The sequence below is a fragment of the Columba livia genome, chromosome 15, assembly GCF_036013475.1.
Source record: "Columba livia isolate bColLiv1 breed racing homer chromosome 15, bColLiv1.pat.W.v2, whole genome shotgun sequence".
In the NCBI taxonomy this organism is placed as follows: Eukaryota; Metazoa; Chordata; class Aves; order Columbiformes; family Columbidae; genus Columba; species Columba livia.
In genome coordinates, this window is record NC_088616.1 from 16,233,850 (window position 1) to 16,260,562 (window position 26,713).

A 26,713-nucleotide genomic window follows, 5' to 3' on the forward strand; every position below is an offset into this window, starting at 1 on the left:
CAACTGCATCACAGGTCTGAGAAAGTGGAGTCAGGTAGGAAGGATGAAGAAACACGAGGGGTACAGCATAAGGAGAATTACCAAACCCCACTGAGCCCGGGTTTGGGCTTGATACAAAATCAAGGCATTTGGGATTAGCAGCCAAAGAGCACTTTGTCTGTAATACAGATAATTAAAAAAAGCAGCAGCAGCACCCTGATTTTCCATGGTTTGTGTGTGCAGTAACCAGCACACTGCCCCACAGTGACAAGGGCCCAGGAGTTCGCTTTATTCCACGGCTGAGAGCAGGAGATGACACAAAAACTCACACACTACAAAGGTCTTTCAAACAAATAAATCAAGCTTTAACCTAACGTTGGAGAGTTTAATTTCTAAGCAATATGCAAACAAATGCTGCTTGTTTTCCAAGGCACAACAGTGTAAACACAAAAACTGCAGCTGCAGTATATTTAATACAAAAATATAAATCCTGTTAATACAAATGACAAACCAGCACATCTCCTCCCATGTATAAACCTTAGTTTAAAAAAGTTAGCTTTGTTCTCAGTCATGAGATGTAACACAATGACAACAGAAGCTATTCCCTTAGTGACACCCCCTCGGAACATGTCCCTGCTGCACCAGCGTGGTGAGGACTCAGAACATTATAACAATTCTGCCGCGTTATGCAAGAGAAGTTTGGTTTTGTTTTCCTGGTAACACTGACCCTCACTGACCCGACACTGCGAAGCCTGAACAGTATTCAGAGTCCAAAATGCTCCTTGACAGACCGAGTCCTCACTGAATTGCATTAATAGCTTTGACATGAGACTATTACTTTGTTACTTTCTCAATCAATTACTTTCTCAATCAATAAATAGTGTCAAAAACCACTCCTCCTTTCAACCTTGTATCTGAAAAACTTTCAAAGCAAAGCGAATTGAAACACTGTTTTATTGCTAAGAAACACAAATAACTGTTCAAACACAAAGGACTGTGCCAATGTGACTTTTCAATAAGCTAATAGTGAACTTACACAGAAAAACCAATCTATTTATTGCTCAGCCTCTCTTAAGCAAATGAAAATAGGAAAGTAATCCAGATCAGACAGATTTCACCTTCAGTTCACGACAAGGAATTTCAGCATCGATTCATGAACCTGGTTCTTGGGCGGACTGAATGTGGCGCAGCAGCTGGTTGCAATAGGCCGGCGTTCGATGCTTGTGCACAACCGCTCCGATCTCTCTCACGAGCAGTTCTGGATGTAGGACGCTTCCTTCCTTTAGAACTTCTGCGAAACAAAAGTGTTTTATAAATCATCAGCTGCTCTGCATCTCTCTAAGGTCCCTGACAGCAGCTGAAACCGAACCTGGAAGCTGTTGTTCTACAAGTTGTGCAGTCACAACAACCCGGTTCCTCTCTCATCTGTGTGTTGACATTTCTGTGCTTGAACACGGACCAGTACACCAATAAATCCTAAAGAATCCACCAAGCAAGCTGGGATACAGTCACACCCCGCAACGGTTTGTGCCTGTGCTCCCTATCCCGGTGTTCTGATACACCTGACGCCGATACTCCCACTTGGGAATGCTGGATAAAGCATATTTTCATATTACACTTGACGACATGATTGTTAAAAACACATAAGTCTGGAAGCCTTACCTAGGATTGCATTTTGGGTGTTTTCATCTGGGTCATCAAGATGTACCAACAGTTCTTGGTACAGGAACTCAATGTGATTTTCCATTGAGGATCTCACATCGCTGTCCTTAAAGCACTGAAACCAACTGGTTAAGGCGTGAGCGGCTGCCAGTCGAACGTCACAGGAAGCGTCATCCAGACGCTTTAAAACCTCTGAAAAGGAGCAGGCAGGCAAGCAAATAGCACTGCGAACAGCGGAGTTACCTCTGCATTTCAAAAATCCCAAACGTATTTTGTCAACGCTGAAATTACTGTTGCATTTGAGACACGTTTCTGTCTTTTGAACACTGCGAATACACGTCATATATTGTTCCTAAAAGCGCACGGTGTGTTATTAGATTGTTACGCTGTCAGAAATGTCCAATGTACCACATTTAGATGAGTTGAGCGTTCTCTAGCACTCTCCCCAACAAGGTGCTATCAACGTCTGTTAATGCATCACAGAAGCGCAGAGATTAAGTATTGTTATGCTCTATAAAGCGCAGTATTTCTATACAACATTTCTGCTTCAGGAAACGAGTGCATTGCAGACTCTTTGAACATGCAAGATGCAAAGATACACTTCGACAACTGTCTGATTGTGTATTTCTCCTAAATAAAAATGCCTGTTGTTAGATTTCTACTGTGCCACGGAAGGAACAGTGTCAGTCATCAAGACACTTGGTTCGGGAAAGTCTGATTTATAACCTCAGAGAACATAAATCCTGTTACGTAGCATAGACTGTACTTCTCCTGATCAATGGTTTAGCATTTAAACACCATCCAAAGGAACATTACAGGCGATAGCTCTATTTGGCTTTACAGCACTCTAGATTAGTGTTTTCTTCTTCCCCCTTTTTTTAACTAAAACCCCCCAACCCGCTCCCTATTCAGATCTATTTATGGCACAATGGTTTGCTCTTGGCACTCTGGAACACAGCAAGGGGAACAATGTGACTACCATTTATATAATGCATTACTGCTCTGCTTTCGCTATAGTTAGAACATTATTTCACGTAGTCTAAACTTGGAAGCAATGCAGATGAAATCCTGACAAGCCTTGCAAACACCGTAATACTGAGTGAAGTTCCATCTAGTGGCCTAACGCATAACATCAATGGGAATGCTTAGTTCTGCCCGGCCGGGAATGCAGGCATTTGCAATGAACACTAACTTGCCTGCCACAAAACACCTTATCGAAACGTGTTAGAATGTTCAAAAGCTGCTACAGAAAGGCCTTGCGAGAAGCCGTCACTGTTGGAGCCCCATTCGACAGCCCCCACTCGGCTTTAACACCTTGATTTTCCAAAATGTATATGTGTACTTCATATACCTTGAGCAATCCCACCTGCCGGTTTAAGACCTTGTCTCAGACTCTGCAGGATTACGACATTACATTGCCTCTCATACACAAAACTGCTGCCAGCAGTGTGATTTTGTGCAGCGCTTTTTCCATTTCCTTACTATCTCCAAAATTACCCTGGGGGAGCGCTACCCAAACAGCTACAACACCGAATCACACCCTGCTCCAGCAGGATGCTTTTCACCCGTAAAACCTCAGCTCTGATACTTCAGGTAACAAACCAACTGTAATTCTTCAACATGGGGATCTTGATTAAAACAAAATTCAACTTTTACACCTACCTGTGTATGTTTTGGTAAATTGATCTTCATCAAAATGCCTCCCACAGGCTTTTATAAGAACACCAACAATACGACAAGCCATCAGTCGAGCAATTTTAGAGTCTTCGTCCATGGCGGCAATAATTTGGGGCATTAGCTCATCCTTGACTTTTAAGATCTGCAATGAACAGGGAAAGCACAGAAAACGCACAGCTTTTCTGTCACTGTAAGCCAAGATGCTCATTGGTTCCGTCGGTTACCATTAGGCTTGGCTGACACTGCACTGCTTAATTCAAAAAGAACAAGTTAACTGTCTAAGTTCACCTAAAATTCCTGAGGTTACACAACTCTATTTTTGCCTCTAAGCAAACTTGGGCAATGAAAATCCACCAGTGGATCACCCAGTTCACGAATGCTCAGTACATACGCAGCTGAGCTTTATGTAACTTGTAAAAGCTGCAAATTCACTTGGCTTTTAATTTTTAAAGAATTATTGGCAGCAATTTGGAGATGAGGATTATGTGTATGTACCAGTAGATGGTGCTCTTACTCCAAAAGGAAACTTTGAAGTAAAGACTGTTGTAGTAAAGTGTTTTAGTAAGTTTCATAGTTTGACTTCAATATGTGCACTTTGTACACATGAATTACAAGGCACGAAGGCATTGATTCAGAAAAAATGTTTTACTCAAATAGTTCTCTCTGATAGAAATGTTTTTGTATATATGAAATCAACCACTTCCATGTGTTTAAGCACTTCGTTCAATTAAGGGCTGTTACAAAGACTATGAACATCTAATAACACTTTATTCCATTCATTTTAAAAAATTCCCGTATATTTAACGTATTCCCAATGTATCATTCCAAAATGACATTTTTGTTAAAAAACAAGCTTCAAAACCCTGAGATTCGATGAATCCCTAATGGCTGTGCTGGGTAACGTTTCTTTGAGTGAACTCCTTGTTAGCTGTTTCTCCAGATGCCCTTCAAGTTCCATCTCAAGTTCTCTTGCCCTTTTCAGGAATCTTTTAGGTTTTCTTCTCTGAAACGGACCTGTGGGCTCCAAGGCAACCAGACCACTTGTCTTCACCACATCACACAACAGCACGTCCTGGCCAGCTCCGGTGCTGCTGCTCATAGGATCACACAGCATCAGGGATCGGAAGGGACCTCCAAAGATCAGGGTCCGCTAATGTCGCGAACCCACGCTGCTGTGCTAACAGGGGTTCGTACTCTGTGTTACAGAACTGATGTTACACTAGAACAAAGACCTGCAACATCTGGCGATGGTGAATCCTACGTCTCACCGTGCTGCAGGCCTCCGGCCTCCCAGCTGGACATCATCATCCCTCCACTACTGATTGTTTCAATTATTAATACTTGATCACAATTAATAAATTTTATCATGAAAACTACACCTCCACCTGAACATATTACTTTTAATAAAGATATTTTTCCCCCTTTACATTTATTTTGTCTTCCTACCTATGATTTCAAAGCACATTTGATGAGCAAGAGAGCATTTACCTCTTGTGGTGAAAGCATGTGTGAGCAAACGAGGGCCCCCAGGCAGGACACAGCCGTGGTGCGGATGGCGGCCGCTGTTCTTCCCGCGTGCCACTGCAGATTGGGAGCCAGGACGTGTTCTACCAGCGTCTCGAGGTGGCTGGGGAACAGCCTGAAGCCAAAAACAAGAACGCAAAATAAAGGTTCATGTGAAAGTGATAGAGAGACTGACAGGAGGTAAAGGAGAATTTTCTGTCATAGAAACACAGGGAGAAAACAGGAAAAAAAAGACTTAAGCCAACGTGGTTATAATGTATGTGATAAGCTTCTCATAACATAATCTTTCTAGATAATATTTAAACAAATACCTAACATTCATGGAAAGGGGAGGTTATGCTTTCTCCCATTCCAAACGATGCCCATGACTCAGTGTGTTATCTTAGCAAACTACTTACCTTCTCTCTGTCTCATTTTCTCCATCTGTGAAAAGGAAATAACACCCCATACAAACGCTGTGAGGATTCATTCATGTTTGTAAAGCCCTTTGGGTCTGTCCAGTGAAAAGTATTTATAACGTGAAAAGCATGAATGCTATTGATGAGACCCCAACTGCTGATATTGCAGGAGCCTACACAGAATGCTCGAGCTCACCCTTAGCTCAGGAACTCGTCCCCCTCAAGGCTGAGAGGCGGGTAGGATTTACTGATGGTGCCAGTCCCAATACTACTTCGTTTTCATTACGAACACATAAATCCGTTCTATTTTGCTGACGTTTCTTCCTCCTCCTCTACTGAATGGGCTGTTATAATGCTAAAAGTTGTTGCGGGAGTCAGCAATTGCAAGAGGCAGTATTCCCTCAAACCCACTTAATTTCAGCTCAAATAATTTTCAATTAAAAATTAATACAGAAATTAAAAAATACTTCTCTGCATCAAGAAGCCGTGTGCCTGGCCTGTGACTATATAACTAAGGCTCTGGTTATTCACTGTGCCTTAAAAAAGCAGCTGCAGCGCGCAAACAGATTGACAAATAACAGGCTGAATCCACCTTGAGTCGTGCCCCACCTGTTCAAACGTCCCGCAGCGCTGCACTGAGCGCAATCCAGCCCATCCCAGCCCATCCCAGCCCATCCCAGCCCAGCCCATCCCATCCCAGTCCATCCCATCCCATCCCATCCCATCCCAGCCCAGCCCAGCCCAGCCCATCCCAGCCCAGCCCATCCCAGCCCAGCCCATCCCCACCCCGGTGCTCAGTGCAAAGGGAGGCAGCTCTCGCTGGCTCTTCTCTCAAAGTCCCACATTTCCAGGGTGATAAGTGGCTGCTATGGAGCCGTGTCAAACCCCAGGAGGAGCAGAATGGGGAGAGCTCAACAACAAACAGTTGTCGCTAAGTGCTTTTAAAAAAATCCCTATGAGAGCAAAACAAACTCATCCAGCCATGCTAATCCAGCAATAAAAAAAACCCCATAATAATAAGGTATCAGTTTAATAAGAAATGTAACTGGCCAAGGGCGCGCAGTGCCCAAGCCAGAGCGCATGGCTGCCTGTCCAGCAGATGGCACCTCAGACCCAGCAATGAACAGAAACCTGACCTCCCGTGAGACATCCAAACTGCCCAAAACCCTTCAGATTCACTATTTTAAACGTGTTTTTGAGAATGATTTTATATTCAAAAAGTTGCCAGAAAAAAAATGCAACTAATGGTCACCACCATTCCAGATTTCCTTCTAGCTCCACAGCTAAAAACAGGCTTTGTGCTATCCGATCAGCTGCTTCCAGCTGTAATAAAGCTTTCTGTTAAACCACAAAGAAAAAACACTATCAAAAGATAAAGGTAGATTCCATCAGCATTATGTTAACCATAACGCTATACTATTTGTGAGAATATTTGTTCTAGCACCTTGAAATAGAATCAGTAAAGCAATATCTGGCAATTATCTGACTCAAACACAACCAGATGACCACACAATCCTGTATTGCATAATAACTGAAAACCTTCCTATCCAAACTGTTTGAATGCTTTTCAGGTGCTAAATAAATTACTGGCAGCAGTGAATGTGATTGTGTAACCAGAACTTCGTACTACTTCACTACACTACCTCTTATTACCGTTAATTTTTGCTGTTGCTGATGCAATGAAATTCTTCCTCTTCCCATTTTCAAATGCTACTGCTCTAAATCTATGTAACTTAATTGTCAAAGTGAGTCACTTCCATGAGGGAACATATCCCATGCTATTAGTATTTACAAAGTAGAGAATTCTTCTCAGCTGGATATGAAATAATGTGATCTGTGCACACAACACTACCAGCTCTTATGCAGATATAAAGAGCAGACCTTGGGTTTACATTAAAACTGCTACCACCATTTTACAGACTTATATACTCAAACTTTTGTTCCACGTTAATTATATTTTATACCTTTTTCTTCTGGCTTGGCTCCTGTAGTGCCCGTATGGCACTGCTGCCCTTGGCTCTATACGCTTGTAGATGGATTGAGGTTTTTTGTGTGTATGTTTTTGGTTTATTCCAAACTTAATATCCTAAATCCAGGTAACTTGAAACAACATCGCATTTGCTTTACAAATCAAACATCCAAAAATGTTTTGCAATCAAGTCTTTGAACACAAAAAGCTTACGCATAACTTCACACATTAAAGCATTTGCTGTGCCCACGGAAGCAGGATCACAAATTCAAGGACTCCTTTAGCTCCCTCTACTGCTTTTTAGTTTCTGAAGATAAATCTACGGGTAGAATTCATGGAACTGCTGTTGTTCTCAGAGGAGAGAGCACCTCACTATGGGCCCGACTGGGCCACCCTTACCAGCGCTTGTTCTTCTCTTCCTGCAAACAGGTCCATTAAGCTCGCTGGATGTATTTAATCTGGACCAAAGGCCGTTCACCCCCCAGCCCTGCGCTGACCAGCTCCCATGCTGCTGTCTGCAGAGCGCCGTGCGACGTGTGCCTGTATTTGCCGAGTGTAGCACTCCAAAACATATTCTTCTATTCTTTCCACCCAGGTAATTTCCCTTTCCTGGGAATCCCAGTGCATGTGGGATAGTTGAAAACCATCCAGATCTGCATGACATCCATTTGGACCATCCATAGCAGCAGAGGTAGAAAGACTACAGTGAAGAAAGTCCAAACTTCAATTAATTTCTATTTTTCTACAATTATTGCGCTCTGCCCTTTAAAGTGTAGCTAAAAAATACAGAAAAAAATGCCACAGAAGATGGTGGGAAAGTCTTTCTTCTTCCAGACACGCTAACATGGACACAATTATAGGAGTTAAATAACTACCACGCTCATTACTTTCTAATGCCGCTGTAGCGTTCAAATAACTGTGTGAAATTAGAACTCTGCTTACCCCTGGGAATTGATGGTTTCACTTGGTTGCTGGAGCAGCTCCAATAAAACAGTGAAAAGCTTTAACCGCATCTGGGGATCTTTGCTTGGCTGAAGACACGTCTTAAGAATGAGAATGAAGTTATTTAGAGCTTCACCTATGACGGGACCTAGAAAATAAACATGTCAGACTTACTTCAGAGTACTGGTAAGTTCTATTTAGACGTTTAATATGCGAGTGCGTTAATATTTGTAATATGCCTGGTATTAAAACAGTACTGAACTTTCCACTCTTGCACGGCAGCTGTTGATGTGTCCACGTTACACTGTATTTCATGGTGTACAAACACCCAAGTGACCTCTCTGTGGGCTCGGGTACCCCCATGGAGCACTGTGGTGCCCCCCAAAGTCTGGTTTGTCCCCACACCTCAGTATTGCTGGGACCAGCAGGACATTTGACATGTTGGGTGGACTAATGCACTTGGAGGGGATTAACACTGTTCACTGTGCAGCTCTGCAAGCTCGAGGCTACGCAAAGTCCCGGTTATATTGAACTCCATGAAAAATTACACTGAGACTGGTGTAACTGTGACACTGCTGGGAACAGCGCCGTTTGTACAGAATCACAGATCCAAGGTTGTACAGAGTCACAGAACCCCAGAGTGTCAGGGGTTGAAGGGCCCTGGCAAGCTCATCCAGTGCAATCCCCCCATGGAGCAGGAACACCCAGATGAGGTTACACAGGAAGGTGTCCAGGCGGGTTGGAATGTCTGCACAGAAGGAGACTCCACAACCCCCTGGGCAGCCTGGGCCAGGCTCTGCCACCCTCACCAGGAACAAGTTTCTTCTCAAATTTAAATGGAACCTCTTGTGTTCCAGTTTGCACCCATTGCCCCTTGTCCTAAGTACTGTCACTACATCCCTCGCGCGCGGATGCGACCTGGAGAGCTGTGCTAGAGGAACGGTCACCGTGCAGATCCCAGTTTCGGTGGAACGTGTGCCAAAGCGTTTCACTAATCTATACACAGTGATGTGCTGAAGAATGTGAGTGAGGAAATGTCGGTACAGACACAGTGCCTGTGAAACTGGCCAATACATGGAAAACATAAATATTTGGACACATACGCTGCATCAGTTCGTCTCCCCATAATCCTTACTAGTTTCATTTACTGAAAGCCTACTTTTACATAAGATCTTTCCATATGCTCCTCACAGCCAAGGAATCTTACGGAATTTGAGCTGCTTCAACATTTTCGGCTTTGCTTTCCATCCCATTCTTGTGAAGTTTCTGAATATGGCACCATTCGTTACAAACCACAGTGTGTCTGCAGGCTGTACCCTGACTCCACTCTCCTGGAGCTGGGTGAGCTGTCACACCGCTAAACAGATCGTACCTGAGTGGGTTGCGATGACATCTAACTGTAGTACTTCTGGAGAATAGCATGTCCAACAGTCACAGGACACCGAGAGCCATTCCATAAGCTGAATTATGTGCTGTTTGTAGAGATCAAGAAAACTATCCAACCGCTGCACTTCGGCTAATGAAGACATTGTTTCCTCTACCTGTTAAAACAGACAGGATACTTGATCTTAACTGGAACAATACGAAAAATAACAAAAAACTTTAAAAACTCAATTCTACTATAAGAACATAAAGGACACAAGAAGATCACCATGGTTTCCCCTTGGAAAATCCAGATTGTTACTTCATGTCTGCGTATACTACACCCATTAACTTTAAATCAAAGTAAAACGTTTGTCCTGATTTCAAAATGAAATCGTAAGGAACACAGCAATGTAACGGCAAAACGGAACAATCGCTAATTGATGTGAAAACCTACCCGAAAAATAACCACATCATATAAAAGCTCTTATTAGTTTTAAAGACATAGTGATTTCCCTCATTTTAAGAATCCTTTAAAACGTTAACACGGGTGGAATTTCTCACAATCCCACCTGCAGGCCACGGCAGCTTCCAGGAACTATTGCTGTTGCAGCTCAGAGGAGACGCAGCATTTCCCCTCACCCTCAATGTTAATAATGCAAGACACTCTCTCTTTCAAGTAGCTGGGCACGTTCCTTTTGACATTCTCAGCTTCGAAATACCAAAATTCGCTGTTGCATTTGAAACACCTTCATATTTACATTGAGACTATTCCATGAGACAGGCAAATAAAAGGACAAAGGTTATTCTTAAAGGAGACTTGTCTGCTCAGGTACGATAGATTTCTCCTTTCTAGAAGCATTCTACTGGAATAACTTATAACAACTCGGAATAACTTATATGTAAATTGTTCATTTATCTGTAAATTAATCGGAACATTTTACATGACAGATTGTGTCAAGGCGGAAACTGTTCCCCATTATTAACCCCCCCACACTATGCAAGATGGTTTTTTCCACTGAAAAAAAGAGATACAAAATAATACATCATTCATAAAATCAAGTAGTTTCAAGAATGCAATTTTAAAAAAGAGAGAATAAATTGAATATGCCAATAGACCGATGCATGTCTTCTCATTAAGAAGTGTCTCACAGCTAAAAAAGCCCCCAAAAAAGCATATGAAGTGTCATTTTCTTTCCTGTATTTGAAAGCTAATGCGTTTAATAACCAACAACTGCTGAAAGAAGAACCAAGATAGCACAGGCCACTGATAATAAACCCAAATGTTATCCTTAGGTCAGCAGTGAAACCACTGAGAAGCTCAGCCCATGCTGAACGGACTCTGATCCGGCCTCAGTGTGTTCGGGGCCGTAAACCACCCTCCGAAAGGCTCCGCTGGTGCTCTCCATATTGCTCCTTAGCCCCAGGCAACCAGGAACAGTGATGAACACAACGCCAAGGGGCTGAAAATCAAGCGAGCAGGAGGAGCAGCCGCACTCTCGACCAGGTCACATCACGCGCCGTCTCCCATATCTCTGCGATCTTCTGTTCCCCTATAGTAAAACCTGAATTGAAGCTCTATAATGCGAATTTTTGATTAATTTCTGTTTATACTCAAAATCTTTGGATTCTGAATACAGATGTCTTCTCTGAACAAAAATTTATACTTGCCAAGCTAGTTGTAAAACAGTTGTTCTATATAATCTCAAGCTATTTGAACAAGGACCCCTTGCTTTCCGCAATCTCTGCAGCTCGTTTCGATGTTCTGGAATAGTCGGTAACCAGGGGAAAAATAAAATCAAGCTGTATTTGTCTTTGTGACAAATCCGAAATATTGCAATGATGTAATCTCAGTGCCAGATTCTGTCCTCCTAGCTGAAAGAAAGGCTAACGAGAAAAGGATCCTCAGCCAAAGAACTGTCAACTTTAAAAATCGTCTGTAACTGCAGGAACATCTTAAAGGTTTAATAATCTTGGGAGATTAACTTTTCCATTTATGAAAATCAGGCTTTATCTCCATGAAACTGCTTTCTTTGTAGCAGTATTAGCTTGTAATTTTTTAAATGGACATTGCTGACTTTACAGACCACTGCGGGGCTAAACAGACAAGATACTGCAAACCACGGCAGATCCGTCTGTCTGAGGCTTGGACGGGCTGATTGAAAACAAACCCCAACAAACCCCACTTTCCCGCTGCCTCTCTCTGAGAAGGCTCTTCACGCCACACATCAACCAGCCAAGCCTTTGCAAGATTTGTTTGGAGCTTTGTTCTATTTTACCTCTTTGGGAACAGCTTTGTAAGCGGCAGCCTGTCAGCTCCCGGGCCATAAATAGCGGTGCTGTGCGGGCTGAGGAATGTCGTGCCCGCGAGCAAGAGAACGGGAGGCAGAAAAGCCATTGCATTCAAGGTGTGTGTTTGAAAAAAGACAACCTGGATAGGTCACAATTGTGGCACATGAGGATGGCTTCCTGATTTATTTGATATTTAGCCTGGGGAAGAAAGAGGAAGGGAGAAATAAGGGGCTGAGATAATGTTTAGCCAAAAAAGCTCATCTGTTATCAGGGTATCTACAGATGTCCTTGATTTTAAAGCATTCCTGCAACTTTTAAACTTTTGGTTCTGGTGGGGAGGTAAAAAGGTCAAATACTGTAAAATCAGTCTGATCTTTGTCTAAAGGTAAAAGAATTGATTATGAAAGGATCACTTTATGGTTTGTAGTACTCTTGATCTATAGGTGAACTGTTCTTTAATAGTCAGGAAATGAATATGAGTGTTCTCCTGGCCTCTTGTGTGCTCCTGTGTATAAACTAACATTAACAATAATCCAGTGACTTACATCTACCTGAAACGTAAGCATCAACCAGCACAAACTCTTGAACACTTTCTGTCCCAAAATGTCACCTAAACCATGGCCCAGCAATTAAAACCCACCCAAGTAAAGGGTTCTTTTAGACCAACGGCAGCCCTGGTCCAACTGTGAGCTCCCCATGCTCCAGCAATGCCCTTCAAGCCATCTGTTCTGAAAACTAATGTAAATACACTGCTCCCCACTGGCACAGCTCACAGCCAGTGAACAAGCCTTACATGATGCAGCAATAAGGCCAACTCTTAAGTTTCTTACCTGAGTAACATACTCTCCTGTTATGTCAGCCAAACTCAGATATTAACTGGATTTCTGCAGACCACACTTATGTACGAGTCAGTATTTGCCTTAGAAATGTCAGTGTCCATTCTAGACTTCATAGTGCTTGCAAGACGCGACAGACCACTCAGCTCTTCTGGCACCACTGTTGCCCCAAACTTTAACCTCAACTTTAGTCCCAGCCTAACCCTATCACAGAATCCCAGAGTGTCAGGGGTTGAAGGGCCCTGGCAAGCTCATCCAGTGCAATCCCCCATGGAGCAGGAACACCCAGATGAGGTTACACAGGAAGGTGTCCAGGCGGGTTGGAATGTCTGCACAGAAGGAGACTCCACAACCCCCTGGGCAGCCTGGGCCAGGCTCTGCCACCCTCACTGGGAAGAAGTTTCTTCTCAAATTTAAGTGGAACCTCTTGTGTTCCAGTTTGTACCCATTGCCCCGTGTCCTATCACTGGTTGTCACCGAGAAGAGCCTGGCTGCATCCTCCTGACACTCACCCTTCATATATCTGTAAACATAAATGAGGTTTGGACAAAGTGTCTTATCAATAGTGAAAAGCAGAAACACAACAAAATATTAAACCAGCTCACGGTTTACCTTTTCTTTAAGGTGCTGAGAACACGGTGTTGCCATTACTGTCACCAACACTTTCATTAGCTGCAAGCTGATTTCTTTGCAGTCCTCCTGGCAGACTTCAATCAGTGCTTGTACACAGCAAAGCAACTGCTCCATATAAAGGACCTGGTTTTTAATATAAGCATACATTTATTTTATATTTTTTTAGAAAAGATAACTTCAAGGGAGAAACATGGGAAGTGACATTAATAAAATCTGAACATTGTATAATCATCTAAATTGGTATTAGTGAAATAATGTTAGTTCTGACTGCCTGCGTTCGACTTTTTATAGAATACAACATAGTCTTCCTCCCACACCGTTTGTATTTACCTTGTCCTGTTACAAAAAGAAATGACCCTGCTCTTACTCACACAACTGCTCCACTGTGAATAAAAACTTCAAAGCATTTTGGAATGCTTACTGATAGTACTTTCTCACTCTGAAGTGCCATTTGTTAATCAATAACATATTTGGTACAACTCTTTCAAATATTATTCCATGTTTGACTATTTTGAATGGAACAATAATGGTTAAATACATAAACCAAGAAAACTCGATGGCTGCTTTTATCTCAGCCAGTTTATCTCATTTGATGCAGTATAATGCACGTTATCTTGATCCAACTGATACCAGTTGAAGTCAGTATTGTTGTCAGTCAGTTTGCAAGAACTCCTATGATAAAGTGCATCAGACATTCCATGAAGTTGTCAGACTGCATTCAGCGAACAGAAAGGGCCATTGTTACAAATTTACTTCAGAAAAAGAAATCCAGTCTAGGAATAGGTTAGCTATAAGCGTTATTAATCTCATGGACATGGTCAATCCTTAGCTAAACAGTGTCTATGCAGCATTCACTGTCTAAAATAGAGAAAGATTGTTTTCCAAGACCAAATGCTAGTCCAGTTCTGACAAACGCTTCGGCTGCAGATGGATGGGTCACTGTACCTAATGCCAAATGGAAGTGGTAAGCTTAAGACCTCAGCAATTTTGCACATGTACTTCAGGGAATCGTGATTTGAACAATCAGGTTACAGTGCTTCCATTTATACGAGTTCCTAATCACCACAGGTTTCGTGGGGATTAAGGTTAATTCCTGCATCACTGGTACATTAGGGGAGAAAACTAATGAAGGAAGAACTTCAAACGTGTATCTTACATTGGCTCAAAAAGACAGTTATACTAGATTCAGTCTACACACACGAATAACTGTTTCAAAGGGAAGCCTGTATCGGACATGAAGTCAGAGATTTCCGCAGGCACAGCGCTGGTCCTTTGTTGGTCATCTTAAGAGCAGAGCCCTAATGAATTCTGGTGGAAGGAAAGCTGGGATTTCATTTCGGGGGCAGGGCAATGGTAGGAATCCTGCCTGTGCATCCCTAACAGATCTATTTCCACATCTCAGCAATTGGAGGGGAAACAAAAAAAGGCCAGAAGTGAAAACACTCCATTGCGCATTGGTGAGACTCTCTTGTCTCCTTCTGCAACAACTGATGAATATTCTTCAAATGCTAAAATGGAAATGGTCTTCAGGCTCAGCTATTAGGTACGTGCACACTGGGAAGCAAATTTCTAATTTACAAAGGTCTTCCTCCTCAATTCTCACTTAAAGAAAAGCAAGCAGGCCCAACAGTTTACAAAGGATAATCCTAATGTACACATCAGTGTACTGGCATCTTCCTTTTAAAATGGAAAACAATAATAATGCCAAAACAAAATGATGATTATACTAAGAAGGAACCTTTATTGGGAAACCTGACATGCCAATTACAACGGACTGTGAAAAGCTTTCAGTCATTTTTACTCCTGAAGATCAAAATACATGATCTTGTTTAGATTGTGAACACAAGGCATTTCAAAACCTGGGTTAAATTCTGGTAGCCAAGCTAGTCCTATATTGGTACCGTACATACTAAATGGATTCTTCTCCCCGTTATGCCTTTTCATTTTCCTTCGACTCTCTGAAAACTTACACAGCAGTTCTCAAACTCGAACCCACAGAGGATGGACTGGTAGGCAAGATTGTGGGAATAGCAGATTTGACCAAGAGAGCACAACACAGCTCAGGGAGGGCAGGGAAGCTCAGACATATCCACAAATGTACCCTGAGATCGGGAGGGGTAGGTGTGCAAGGGAGGGATAGCAATGGGACCATTTAGGGAGAACGAGGGAAAAAATAAGTTGGAGAACCCTGGGTCTAGAACTTTGCTCTGTTGTGTATTTTACCTCTTCAGATTGCTGACAAACTGCAGCTTGTGACAGCGTGTTGCCAAGATCGGTCAAGTGAGGCTGTATGATTTCCTTTGGGCTACCCCGAATCACTGCGCTTAGAACCATCAGACAAGATGGTTTCGGTGTCTTCCTGAAGGCTGACGTGATTAATGTCATCCACACCTTGGGGCTGACAAACGTTCCAATCAATTCTGCTGCTTTCACACACTGAAAAAGACAAGAGGAATAACTTGAGGATTTTCCTGAAAACACCAAGACCATTCCATATATCATGGGCTTTTTCTTTTTATGATTCCAGCTGTTATTTTAAATTCTTCAGCAGTTGCCTTGTAGGCCTTTTCCACTCACTCAGTAATGATTATATGCATGAAGAAATTTTCTTGACATGTGCTCAGTAAGCACATAATAAGGCATGCAAGCACTCTTCTCAGCATCAGACAAACTGCCATGAGAAAGCAATGCACAGGAACAACGTGTGCAACTTCCAGGGTAATAAAGTCTCCAGCTCAGAATAACCAGATGTTGCAGATTTACTGGTTTAGCATTTTGTCCTCCAAATGCTGTTCCAAGGAATGCTCTCAACCACCCAACACCCAACTATTGAAAGCAACAATTAAACCCTGGAAGAGGAATTTGCTTGTTATTGTACTATATTTTGACAGCGACATTACAGACGTGGTTTAGTGTGGAAGCACTGCCGTGGGGGAATTGTTTCGATCTCTTACTTCAACTGAAAATGCTTAAATTACCGTGTATTCCCCATGATACTCAGGCTCTCTGGCCCCACCTCTGCCCTGCACACACATTGGTGCTTTGTATTCCGCATGAAACACCATCACACCAGAGCTGACCCCGACTGACGGCAAAGGTTTACAATCAGGTGCATGAATAAAAATACAGTCAACCCCTGTGCCATTACCGGTGCAACAGCAACATTTCTTCCTAACCCCTTTATTTAATGGTTGGGTCATTTCTCCTAACGTGAAAGCTTATTTCCCCTTGTATATAATTTTTAGTCTAGTGATTTAGCCATGGATTTTTAATTGCACCTAGTTAATACTTGCATCATCTTAGTTTTTCAGTCTCAATGGAAGCACGCAGCCATGAATTCTATAGTTTAAACCTGCACTATATATGGCTGTTACGTTTTGCAGGGGTGAAGACTCCAAACAGTTACAACACAGTCTATGTAGATGTGAACCCTGTGCTCCTCCCTATTTGCCTTGTTGCCCCAAGGCTTTTATACTTTAATCCACCACTTATAATTTTATAAGAGATCATTATCAATGCTTCATGGAGTTGGCATATAAACTAAACGGTGTTTAAATAACTGAACCATTGGTCTTCATACCAGTAATACTTACTACGTTGAAATAAATGTATTCTTGTAAGTTAATGTTTCCATGTTTTTATCATCCACAAAAACCTGAGCCTGATGCTGCAGTCACGGGCAATTCCCAGTGACCTAAGGTCAGGTCGGTCCTCAGGAGACGGACTCAGGAGTATGAAGGACAGGGTCTTTATTCAGTGTACACCAGACACTTTAACAGATCAAACTCACATTTTTAACCACATTGCTTTCTTCATCCAAGCACGCTTGGTACAAAGTTCTAAGCAGCAGCTCCATGTGTTGGGTTATGTGATCCTCCACATGCAGCAGTAACGTGTACAGAAGCTGGGACGCTTTTATTCTTGTGCTTTCAACCCAGTCTGTTATATCGTGACACAGACCTGGCAGGATTTTGGAAAGGTTTCTTGACACGAGCTCCCGGCAGCCCAGTCCTGGCCGAGCCACTGCAAGGGAAGACAGAAACAAAAGAGAAACAGAAATATCAAAGGAAAATCCAGCGCACATTAATCCTTACACAGGTTTAAAGCTGCGAGATAAGAGCTACGGGCGCCCGCTTCAGCGTGGAACAAAATATTCCAAATGCTGCTGAGCAACTGACCTGTGCAAGCTGCATTTCTTTAATACGTACTGCACAATTTGAACTCCACACAGCTCTCTGAAAATCTATATCACTGGATGGCGACTTAAATCTTGTGTTTTGAGATGGATACAGAAGGGGAAGAGGAAGAGAACTGAATATGGGACATTTTCCATGCAGGAAAACACGGCTTAACAATTTCCTTTTCATTTTTACAGCAAAACAAATCCCATCACAAAACTAAACTGAAACACACAAAGATAAAACAGAAGTAAGACTTTTGCATACAAACGTTGTGGTAGCACTGAGTTAAACATAATTTGGAGGGGAAAGAAAGGCAGAAGTCACAAACAGTACAGGGGACACGCAGTAAAACAGACAGTGTCAATTGTGCCCTCTAAAGGAAAAGGTTAAAAGCATATCTAGTAAATTAAAAGTAGAAAGGGAACTGTGATGTGTACAAGCGCTGTGTAATGGATCAAGCCAACAAACTGACATTCTTTTAAAAATCACAGCTATTATAGCAACTCTTTGCTAAGGCCTTTTCAGGACAAGTGGCTCCCGCAGACACGGCTCTTCAATCTGCATCTGATTTTTACATCAAGTAACACATTTCAAAATTAAGTGAAAGATTATACAGGAGTTGGGGGGAGGGAGGGGGCATTTCTTCCCCCAGATTAAGCTTCATTTGTAAAGATCTTGTGGAAAGTGGGTTTTTGTTGTTATTTTTTGTTTTTACACCCCCCAAAGCGTTACAAAGATATATTCCCCACCTCAGAGAGGCTGCAGATTTCTGGAGAGATAATAAACTTACCTTCCCCAACAAACACTTACTGTCCTGTCTGATAATCATCACATTTACATCTAAGCTCATGTATAAATCACTGAGTCTCAGAAAAGCAACTTGATCAATATCATGAGCAACTGTCAGACCTCCGATTCGGTACTTCACACACAAGCTATGGGAGCGCTTTCCAAACTGCAAGAAACGGTTCTTACTGATTCTTTCTACAGCAGAATCTTTTCTCCTTTACACCGCACATCCTCATGCAAAATCTGAACATTTGTTCTTTAAGAACCACCAACTTCTTATTGCTACACATAATGGTCACATACTGTTTTAAGAAAGAAACGTTTTTCATTATGAGGTGCCAAAACCATTGAATGCGCAAGTACGATTGTTATTTCTCTACAGAGTCCTCCTGCCAATGCTGAGACAGGAAATGACAGTTGTCTCAGTATAGTTTTCCTGCATCGGTCTGTGTAACTACAAATGCTAAAAGGAAAACAGACTGAAGTAAATGGCCTGAAGAATGCAAAAGGCTTATTTATAAGTATGGAATACCTAGAGCAGGAAAAAAGCAAAAATTCAAGCATCGGGACATGAGTTGCTGCTTCTTTTGTCAATGGAAGGTAACATTTTGGATTATGAAAACTGACACTGAATAGCAAAAGGTCAAATAAAGAAATCAACCTGAGACAGCAAATACAGACTGGCATCCTGTGAACCCGAGGCAGAATTTTGTTGAAAGAATTTAGACCGTTTTTTATCAGCAGTTCCTTCATTTCAGATGTTCAAATGCAGGCATTTATCCCTGTAGCTACTCCTGTCAAAGGCTTCCCTGCTGTAAACTCTGCACCTGTACCCTGAGGCGATGGCTGCTGGGGCTCAATGAAGAGCTGCTCGTTGGCTGGATGACACCAGGTACGAGCGCTAACCCTGCTCTTCCTCCGGCCTGCAAGATCTGTCAGCCCGAGATCAAAGCACAGAGGGCTCGTACATCAGGTCCATTATCCTGACAGTTGGGCAAAGATAGTTAAGGAAAATGTATTATAAAATCACAGTTGTAAAAGGATATTTCAGCACATAAGTCAGAAGAAACGGCAAGAAAATGTCTAAATATGTCATGATCATATTAAAAAACAAGTGGAGGGGAAACAGAGAGGAAGGACACACATACTAATAACTCATCCATACAGAGTCTGTGGTAAGACACAACAAATTATTACTTGAAATTAAGGTATACTAATGTCTTTGATAGAGTACCTGTAAGATGAAGTAGCCAATCATCCCTTGGTTTTTCTTTTGCCTGACCTTTAATAAGACACACAATTTGAAAGTAAAGATAAGCAGCAGCAAAATGCATCCCAAAGTCATCAATAAGTTGGGACTTGAGTTGAAAATTATGAGGTCACTTTAAAAAATGTTTGTTTGTTATGTATATGTATACGTGTATGTGTGTGTACATACATCATGTTCAAGCCTTAACTGCATCACTCTACCACGCAAAATGCATGAGAAGTCAATTAAGTGCAGGGCTGGAATGTTGCCCAAATTTGTGCAGCATATTTGTTGTGTTAAGAAGATTATTTCAGGAAATACATAGCATTTAATTATGAAGGAATTGATAGATGTCCCTTCCTAAAAACAAAACACAACAAAAAACCCCCACCAGTGTACACACACACTAAACCCAACACACGTCTAGAGAGAACACGACAACAGCATCAGCAATACGAACGGTAACAACTGCTTCAAAGACCAGCACATGAAACCTTTTGTGACCTTCACTATATCATGGTCATTACAAAATAAGTGACTGGAGCTCAGACACTCAACTTCAGCAGTTTATCTATGTTAAAAAATTCTCTGACTGTCAAAAGAAGAACTATGTTTCTGCCACCAGTGCTGGAAGGAAAAGCATTCTGCACCATCTACAAACGCCCCAGGTAACACTACACATAAAACAAGGAGGGAAAAAAAGGGAAAGGATAACAGATCAACTTGACTGCCTTCAAAGCCAAACAGCTCTGTCAAAGCAGTCACCATTATGAAGCGCTTCCCCTTTCATTCAAGCATTACTGAGTAAAACAGCTTCAAAAAAAAAAAAGGTATAATTTCAAAGAAGAAAGGACTCCGGAACCCACTGTCATGGAAAGGATTTTGCTGCTGGGTATTCTGTGATGTGCTTGTCAGGTAGGCACAAGTCAAGCATGAACCTGTTCTTTCACACCGAGAGGTTTTGTTCTGTTAAATATGAGTATAGAAATCAATAACTGACCCATTTAAATCCTCTCTCTCACCAACACCCATATGCGTATTTTTAAACATTAACTTTATGAACCTGAGACAGGAAACAAGCTTCAAGCTACTGCAAACATATAGTTTTAAAGCTACCTATAAATCACACAGTACTAAGAAATAATCTACCCAGGCTACATATTTTGGGGTTTTGTGTATAATAAAGGAAATTATTGTTCCTGTTCCCACATTCTTCATGTACACTGGCGGATTTCAGTCCACATGCCAGTGTCTCACAGGAAGTTTGAAATCATTTCACTGCAAATTTTCCTTCCATGTCAATTCTGTGTGCCATTAGTGCTGTGTGCAGCTGTCCCTATGCAAAGACTCAGCTCACAGGTTCTTCCAACGCCTTCCTTTCTGCTCTGCTCTATGCCCACTCTTCCATTCCTCACCTGCTTGCTGGCTAATGCAGAACGTTCTGCTGCTTCTGCATCACTGCTTTACCTCTTTTCAGCACAGGCATTTTCATTTACTCTTTCTCCAAAATGCATTTTGGGATTAATGAAAAAAATGAATGTAGTTACTGAACAAACTTAAAAAAAAAATTGAATATAAACAATTTAAATAATTTTATACACATACGTGTTGTATATTATATTTATAGATATGCTACCCCTATACATTAACTAATATTACACATCCTGCTCTGCTGTCGTGACTGCACTGCAGCTCTCAGGGATTATTCAGGAAGCAAAAACCACTTCCAGTGCCCCACTTACCGCCTTTGGGATAATGAGAGGGTGGGACACTGAAATCCATCTTATCTTTCAGATCTTCTTCATTCTCTTTCTCCCACTGCAAGCCTATCTTCTCCCAGTAAGTGCAAGCCAGTTTCCTAGATACAAAATAAAAGTCTTATACCATCATGCCCCCAAAAGAAAAACATTCTAAAATGAGACTTCTGGAAACCCTGACTTCTTAAAATCAGCCGGAGGGAGGGGAAGCATTCCTGCCATTGAACCTGGGCACACGGAGTTTATGCTTCTTTGTACTCAGTGGACAGAGGTCACCTCTTCCAAAGGATCATTCTATCCCCAGCTCTGTCTTCATCTCTTTCTTACTTAGTTGAATGTAGCGTAAAAGGACAATGTAACAAAAGATACTGAAGATAATGCTGTCATTTTAAAGTTCAGGAAAAAGAAGAAGTGGGTTTTTTCCCCTCCAAGCGATACATTGTGAGAACAGAAACACTTCCATCTATGACAACTATTTAGGGAGGAAAAAGAAAAAAAAAGGTGTGTCCTGCTTACATATTTTCAGGAATTTCATCAGTAAAGCTGCCAAGCAGCAAAGGGATCAACTTGTGAAAATACGAGTATCTATCTCGTAGGTGCAACAACCATTCTCCAATGACCGTTGTCACGGCATGCCGAACCTACACAGATACAAGAAGATTATTTTGAATATGTCAGAAAAATACAAAACAAAAAAATAAGTATTTGCTTTTGCTGTGTATATATATATATATATATATATATATATAAGACTTGGTAAAGTGCATCAATAGTCCCAGATGAAATCACAAGAACCCAGGACTTCCTCACTTGCAGCATCTCAAGCAGCATGCAAGCTATCAAGCTCCCTCTTGTGTTCTCACTCTGGCTTAGTTAGTCTTAGACTACTTGCTGCACAAAAGCACATCTCTGAGGGGAAGACAAGATGTAAACCTCAACAAATCCTCGTGGTTAACACCCCTCTGAGAATGCAAGAAATGTACATTTCTCTGGAATTTGAAGCCTTCCAAGCACATCTCCAGAAGCCAAGTTCTGCTTCTCACTATAAAGGAAGCCTAAGTTAAATAATGGGAATACATCCACTCAAAATTTAAAATACTTTAGTGAAGTTGCACATTTTAAAATTACTGCCTGAATTGTATCTTATGAAGGGACCAATACCATAAGTGTTTGCTAAACACGAGAAAGCCACAGAATGAAGTCCCAAAGAGAGCTGACAGAAGAATTTTAGACAGAATTTAAGGCACCCAGTATAATAAAAAGGCGCCTACAAGCTTCAAGAGCCTGCAAAATTAGCAGCTGAACAGGTCAGCCACCTTCACTTTGGACAACTTACAGCTGATGAAGCCTGTATGAGACCTATTTACATGTCTCAATGAAATGAATGGAATTTGAAAACTGGTGGGGAAAGGGAAAACACCAAAACAAAACAACCAGATTTTAAATAATCCAGAAATAAAAAAAGAAGAAAAACACACCTTGGGAATCTCATCAAATAATCTCTGTGCCAGATGAGACAGAACGTCATCCACAGACTTTCCATTTCCATACTGTATCACTGTTCCAGTAGCCTGAATTACATCAACACGAACTCTGTAGTGCTGGTGTGAAATGGTCTGCATTAAGGGTTTTATCAGGGATTCTGACTGCAGATGGAAGTGCTCTGTTAGGGCAGAGAGACAAACACACCTTCAAACATGCCCTTTTTGTGGGTGATTGAGCAACATGATTTCTGTAACACTACAAACAGCAGCCTGATTAGTGTTGCTACATTTATGTAGCGTGCGGATTTAATTCTCTATTAGAGCTGAACACTAGCACACATACATTCCACTAGCCCTGGCCTGGTTCTTCTCTAACAGATACTCCATGGCCTGCAAAGTGTACTCTTAGCATGTGTGCAACTTCTCATAGAATAGTTTGGGGTGGAAGGGACCACCCCAGCTCCCCCAGTGCCCCCCTGCCATGAGCAGGGACATCTTCAGCAGCTCAGGTTGCTCAGAGCCCCGTCCAGCCTGGCCTGGGATGTCTGCAGGGATGGTTCATCCACCACCTCTCTGCCCAACCTGGGCCAGTGTTTCAGCACCTTCATCATTAAGGGTTTCTTCCTCATGTCTAGCCTGAATTTCCGCTCTATTAGTCTGAAACCATTACTTCTTGTCCTGTTATAGCACACCCTTCTAAAACATCTGTCCCCATCTTTCTTATTAGGTGTCTTTTAAGTACTGAAACAATACAATAATGTCTTCTCGGAGCCTCTTCTTCTCCAGGCTGACCAAGCCCAACTCTCTCAGCCCATCCTCACAGCAGAGCTTTTCCAGCCTTCCGACGATCTTGGTGGCCTCCTCTGACCCCTCTCCAAGAGGTCCATGTCCTTCCTGCACTGAGAGCTCCAGAGCTGGATCTCCCATCCTCTCTCCTGGTTGTGTCCCTGTCACCTCCTGCTGCCCCCAGCTCGGGCCCTGTCCCCCCAGGAGCCCACAGGCCCATATCAGCCCCACCACTCCCCTCTTCACCCACCCCTGGGCCCCACCTGGCATGGCCTGGGCGCAGGCTGTGGCACACCTGCAACTTTCGCGCCTGACCTCGGCATAGCTGTCGAGGAGGGTGGCCTGGAGCATGCGGATCACCTCGCTGAGGTAGGGGACCATGGAGGCCCCGCAGCGCTGCAGCAGCAGGCCCAGGAGCTGGACCAGGCCAAGGCGCAGCTCCTCGCTGGGCTCAGTGCCCTGCGGCGGGCACAGGCGCTGCGCCAGGGCCGGCAGGAGGACGGGCAGCGCCTCGCCGGGCCGGTCGCCGTGGCTGAGCCCGTGGCAGAGGAGCTGGAGAGCGAGCTCCCGGCAGCGCTCCGCCGCGTCCCCCGCCAGGCAGCGCGCCAGCGGCCGCAGCAGCTGCGCCCCGAAAACCTCCTGCACCACGGCGGCCGAGAGCGGCCGCTCCTGCACCTGGGCCCGGATGGCCTCCAGCGCCCGCAGCCGCGCCGCCCGGCCGCAGCCGGGCTCCTGCAGACAGCTCAGGGGCCGGCTCAGGGCCTGCGCCACCTCGGCCGCCGCCATGCTTTCGCCGTCGCCCCGGAAGTGCGGCGGCGTTGCTAAGGACGCGCGAGGCTTTTACGACGGCGGGCGGGCGCTTTACGGTGAGGTGGGCGGGGTCTTGTGGCGGGTCCCACAGCAAAGCAGCGGGGAGGTGGGCGGTAGTTCCAGCAGGAGAGCGACACGTTATTTGTGTCACACGGGGGAAAGGACACATGTAAACGCGAGAGAAACCCACGGGTGGCTGTAGACGGTGGAAAGACTGAGGGGAAAAAACCGGACCCTACAGGGCAGCCCGGCTGCTGGGATGAGCGTGTCACTGTGTGGAAACTTCCACATGTTACTTGTGTTGCTTTTCCTTTCTGTTTTTTCTCTGCAGGGATTAACACTGCAGTGGCCACTGGTTTCTGTAACAGCATTATGTATTTTCTAGTGTTCATTTGTGTTAGTTAATGCATATTTATACTGGTTCCATATTGCACTTACATGTGCTTTCCACAACAGTGTTTTGTGTGCTGTTCTGGTGACTGTGCAGCCAACACACATCAAACCAAAAGGGTCGCCAGGGTCTTTTTCTTGACTAATCATTCATTAATTTAAAATACAGTAAACTACAGAACTAATTCAAATTATTCTTTTAAAATAGCCTTGTATTTACCAGCAAGGAGTTTTATCCTCTTGTTATGCCTCTTGTAGCTTGACTGTGAAGCTTTGAACTCCTCATTCACCCTTCATTCTGTGGGCACCGCGAGTGTGAACTCCCTGGGCACAGAGGAGACATTAACCATCCGTCAGAGCCCAGCACAGGCGCTGTGGCTCGGTCCCAGCTGTGACCACGCTCCTCACCAGCCCTGCAGAGCCATGCTCTGGGTACGGCGTCTTCCCTTTGATCACCCGAGTGACTGAGCTGACGAGCCGCCCTGCCCAGCCCCGTAGGATGCAACAGGTGCCAGAGAGCGCGGGGGCCGCTGCGCTGCTGCCTCGCCTCAGCAGCTCGTCCTTCGTGGTCTGGCCACCTTTTGTGTCCAGGCGGATCTCCGTGGCCAGGCCATCCTTCCTGGCCAGCCCCATCCTCCACAGCCGGGCTGTTGTCCTGCAAAGCCACATGCTTTGTAGTTATGTCCATCCTTCATGGTCAGACCAGCTTTCATGGCCAGCCTGTCCTTTGTTGCCAGGCTGTTGTCCTTCATAAAATCATAGAGTTGTTTAGGTGGGCAAAGAACATGAAGATCAAGGAATCCACCTGTTAACCTAACACTGCCAAGTCCACCACTGAACCACGTCCCTAAGCACCTCCAGTGGTGGTGACTCCATCACGTCCCTGGGCAGCTGGTTCCAACACCTGACAACTATTTCTGTGAAGAAATTATTCTTAGTATCCAATCTAAACTTCTCCTGGAGCAACCTGAGGCCATTTCTTCTCATCCTGTCGCTTGTTACATGGGAGAAGAGACTGACCCCCACTCGCTCCAACCTCAGGTTGTTGTAGAATCATAGAACGTGCTGGGTTGGAAGGGACCCACAGGATCATGGAGTCCAACTCCCATCCCTGCACAGGACACCCCACAGGTCACCCCGTGTGTCTGAGGACGGTGTCCAGTCTGTTCTTGAACACTGGCAGGTTGGGCTGTGACACCTCCCTGGGGAGCCTGTTCAGTGTCCAGCACCTCTGGGGGAAGAACCTTTTCCTCATGTCCATCCTAAACCTCCCCTGGCACATCTTCCTTGTAGGAAGTGAGAATGTCTCCCCTGAGCCCCTTTAGCTCCAGGCTGAACAGCCCCAGGTCCCTCAGCCGCTCCTCACAGGGCTGGTGCTCCAGCCCCTTCCCCAGCTCCGTTCCCTTCTCTGAACTCACTCCAGCACCTCAAGGTCTTTCTTGTCACGAGAGACCCCAAACTGTTTGCCCTTCATGGCCAGGGCTGTCCATTCTGGCCAGAGACATCCGCGGTGGCCAGGCCCTTGTCCTTTCCGGCCACCCGTTTTCGTCGCGGGGCAGCCGGGCCGTGCGGGTCGCTCCGGTCGCTCCGGTCGCTCGGGCCTGCCCCGGGGCTCCTTTCCCGCGGAGGCGGCGGGGAGGCCGCGCCCGCCGCTGAGTGACGGCGGCGGGACTTCCTGCGGCGGCGGGGCCGGAGCCTTCGTGCGGGAGCGGCGGGGTACGGAGCGGGGTTCGGGGGGAGGGTCCCCGCGGCGCCCCGCGGCCCCGAGGGGAGGAGGCGGCGGCTGCAGCGCGGTTACCGGCAGGGGAGCCCCTTCCTCCGCCTTCACCGCCGGGGAACGAGAGAGAAGCCGCCGCCGCTCAGCCGGCTCCAGCCGCCCAGGTATTTACGGGCCCTCCGCAGCAGCGCGGAGCCCGGCGGGCGCAGGAAGCGCCGACCCGCCGGCCCGGGCCCGGGGGATGCGCTGCCTCGGGCGGCGGGGTCGCCCGGCCGG

General features: G+C 44.3%; 2 protein-coding genes across 5 annotated transcripts in view; one reads left to right on the top strand and one right to left on the bottom strand.

Moving 5' to 3' along the window:
- Positions 1–322: 322 nt before the first annotated feature.
- DNAAF5 (dynein axonemal assembly factor 5) lies at positions 323–24,345 on the bottom strand. The gene is made up of 13 exons (XM_005504533.4): positions 23,784–24,345; positions 22,729–22,913; positions 21,767–21,891; positions 21,236–21,351; positions 17,065–17,297; positions 15,498–15,710; positions 13,254–13,397; positions 9,524–9,692; positions 8,152–8,299; positions 4,807–4,957; positions 3,304–3,460; positions 1,642–1,833; positions 323–1,270 (listed from the first exon to the last, which is right to left on the bottom strand). Exons 1-13 carry the CDS (start codon positions 24,304–24,306, stop codon positions 1,131–1,133), a joined length of 2,496 nt encoding a protein of 831 aa, XP_005504590.3. The 5' UTR covers positions 24,307–24,345; the 3' UTR covers positions 323–1,130.
- A 1,955-nt stretch (positions 24,346–26,300) lies between these two features.
- PRKAR1B (protein kinase cAMP-dependent type I regulatory subunit beta) overlaps positions 26,301–26,713 on the top strand; it is an 88,702-nt gene continuing 88,289 nt past the window's right edge. The window contains exon 1 of one of the 4 annotated variants that reach the window (XM_065031568.1): positions 26,301–26,436. The gene's annotated coding sequence lies outside the window, so the exon portion shown is untranslated. Of the gene's footprint in view, positions 26,602–26,713 lie in introns of all 4 variants that reach the window. The other 3 variants (XM_065031571.1, XM_065031572.1, XM_065031570.1) reach the window with 3 other exon arrangements.

What these genes read in the sequence shown, in the direction of transcription:
- DNAAF5 (XM_005504533.4), bottom strand. Translation starts at nt 24,306, where the DNA reads ATGGCGGCGGCCGAGGTGGCGCAGGCCCTGAGCCGGCCCCTGAGCTGT. An exon ending in TTTGTCAGCAATCTGAAGAG is followed by an intron (nt 13,398 to 15,497) that starts GTAAAATACACA and finishes ATTAAAAACCAG; the next exon opens with GTCCTTTATATGGAGCAGTT. An exon ending in CTCAGCACCTTAAAGAAAAG is followed by an intron (nt 9,693 to 13,253) that starts GTAAACCGTGAG and finishes CTGTTTTAACAG; the next exon opens with GTAGAGGAAACAATGTCTTC.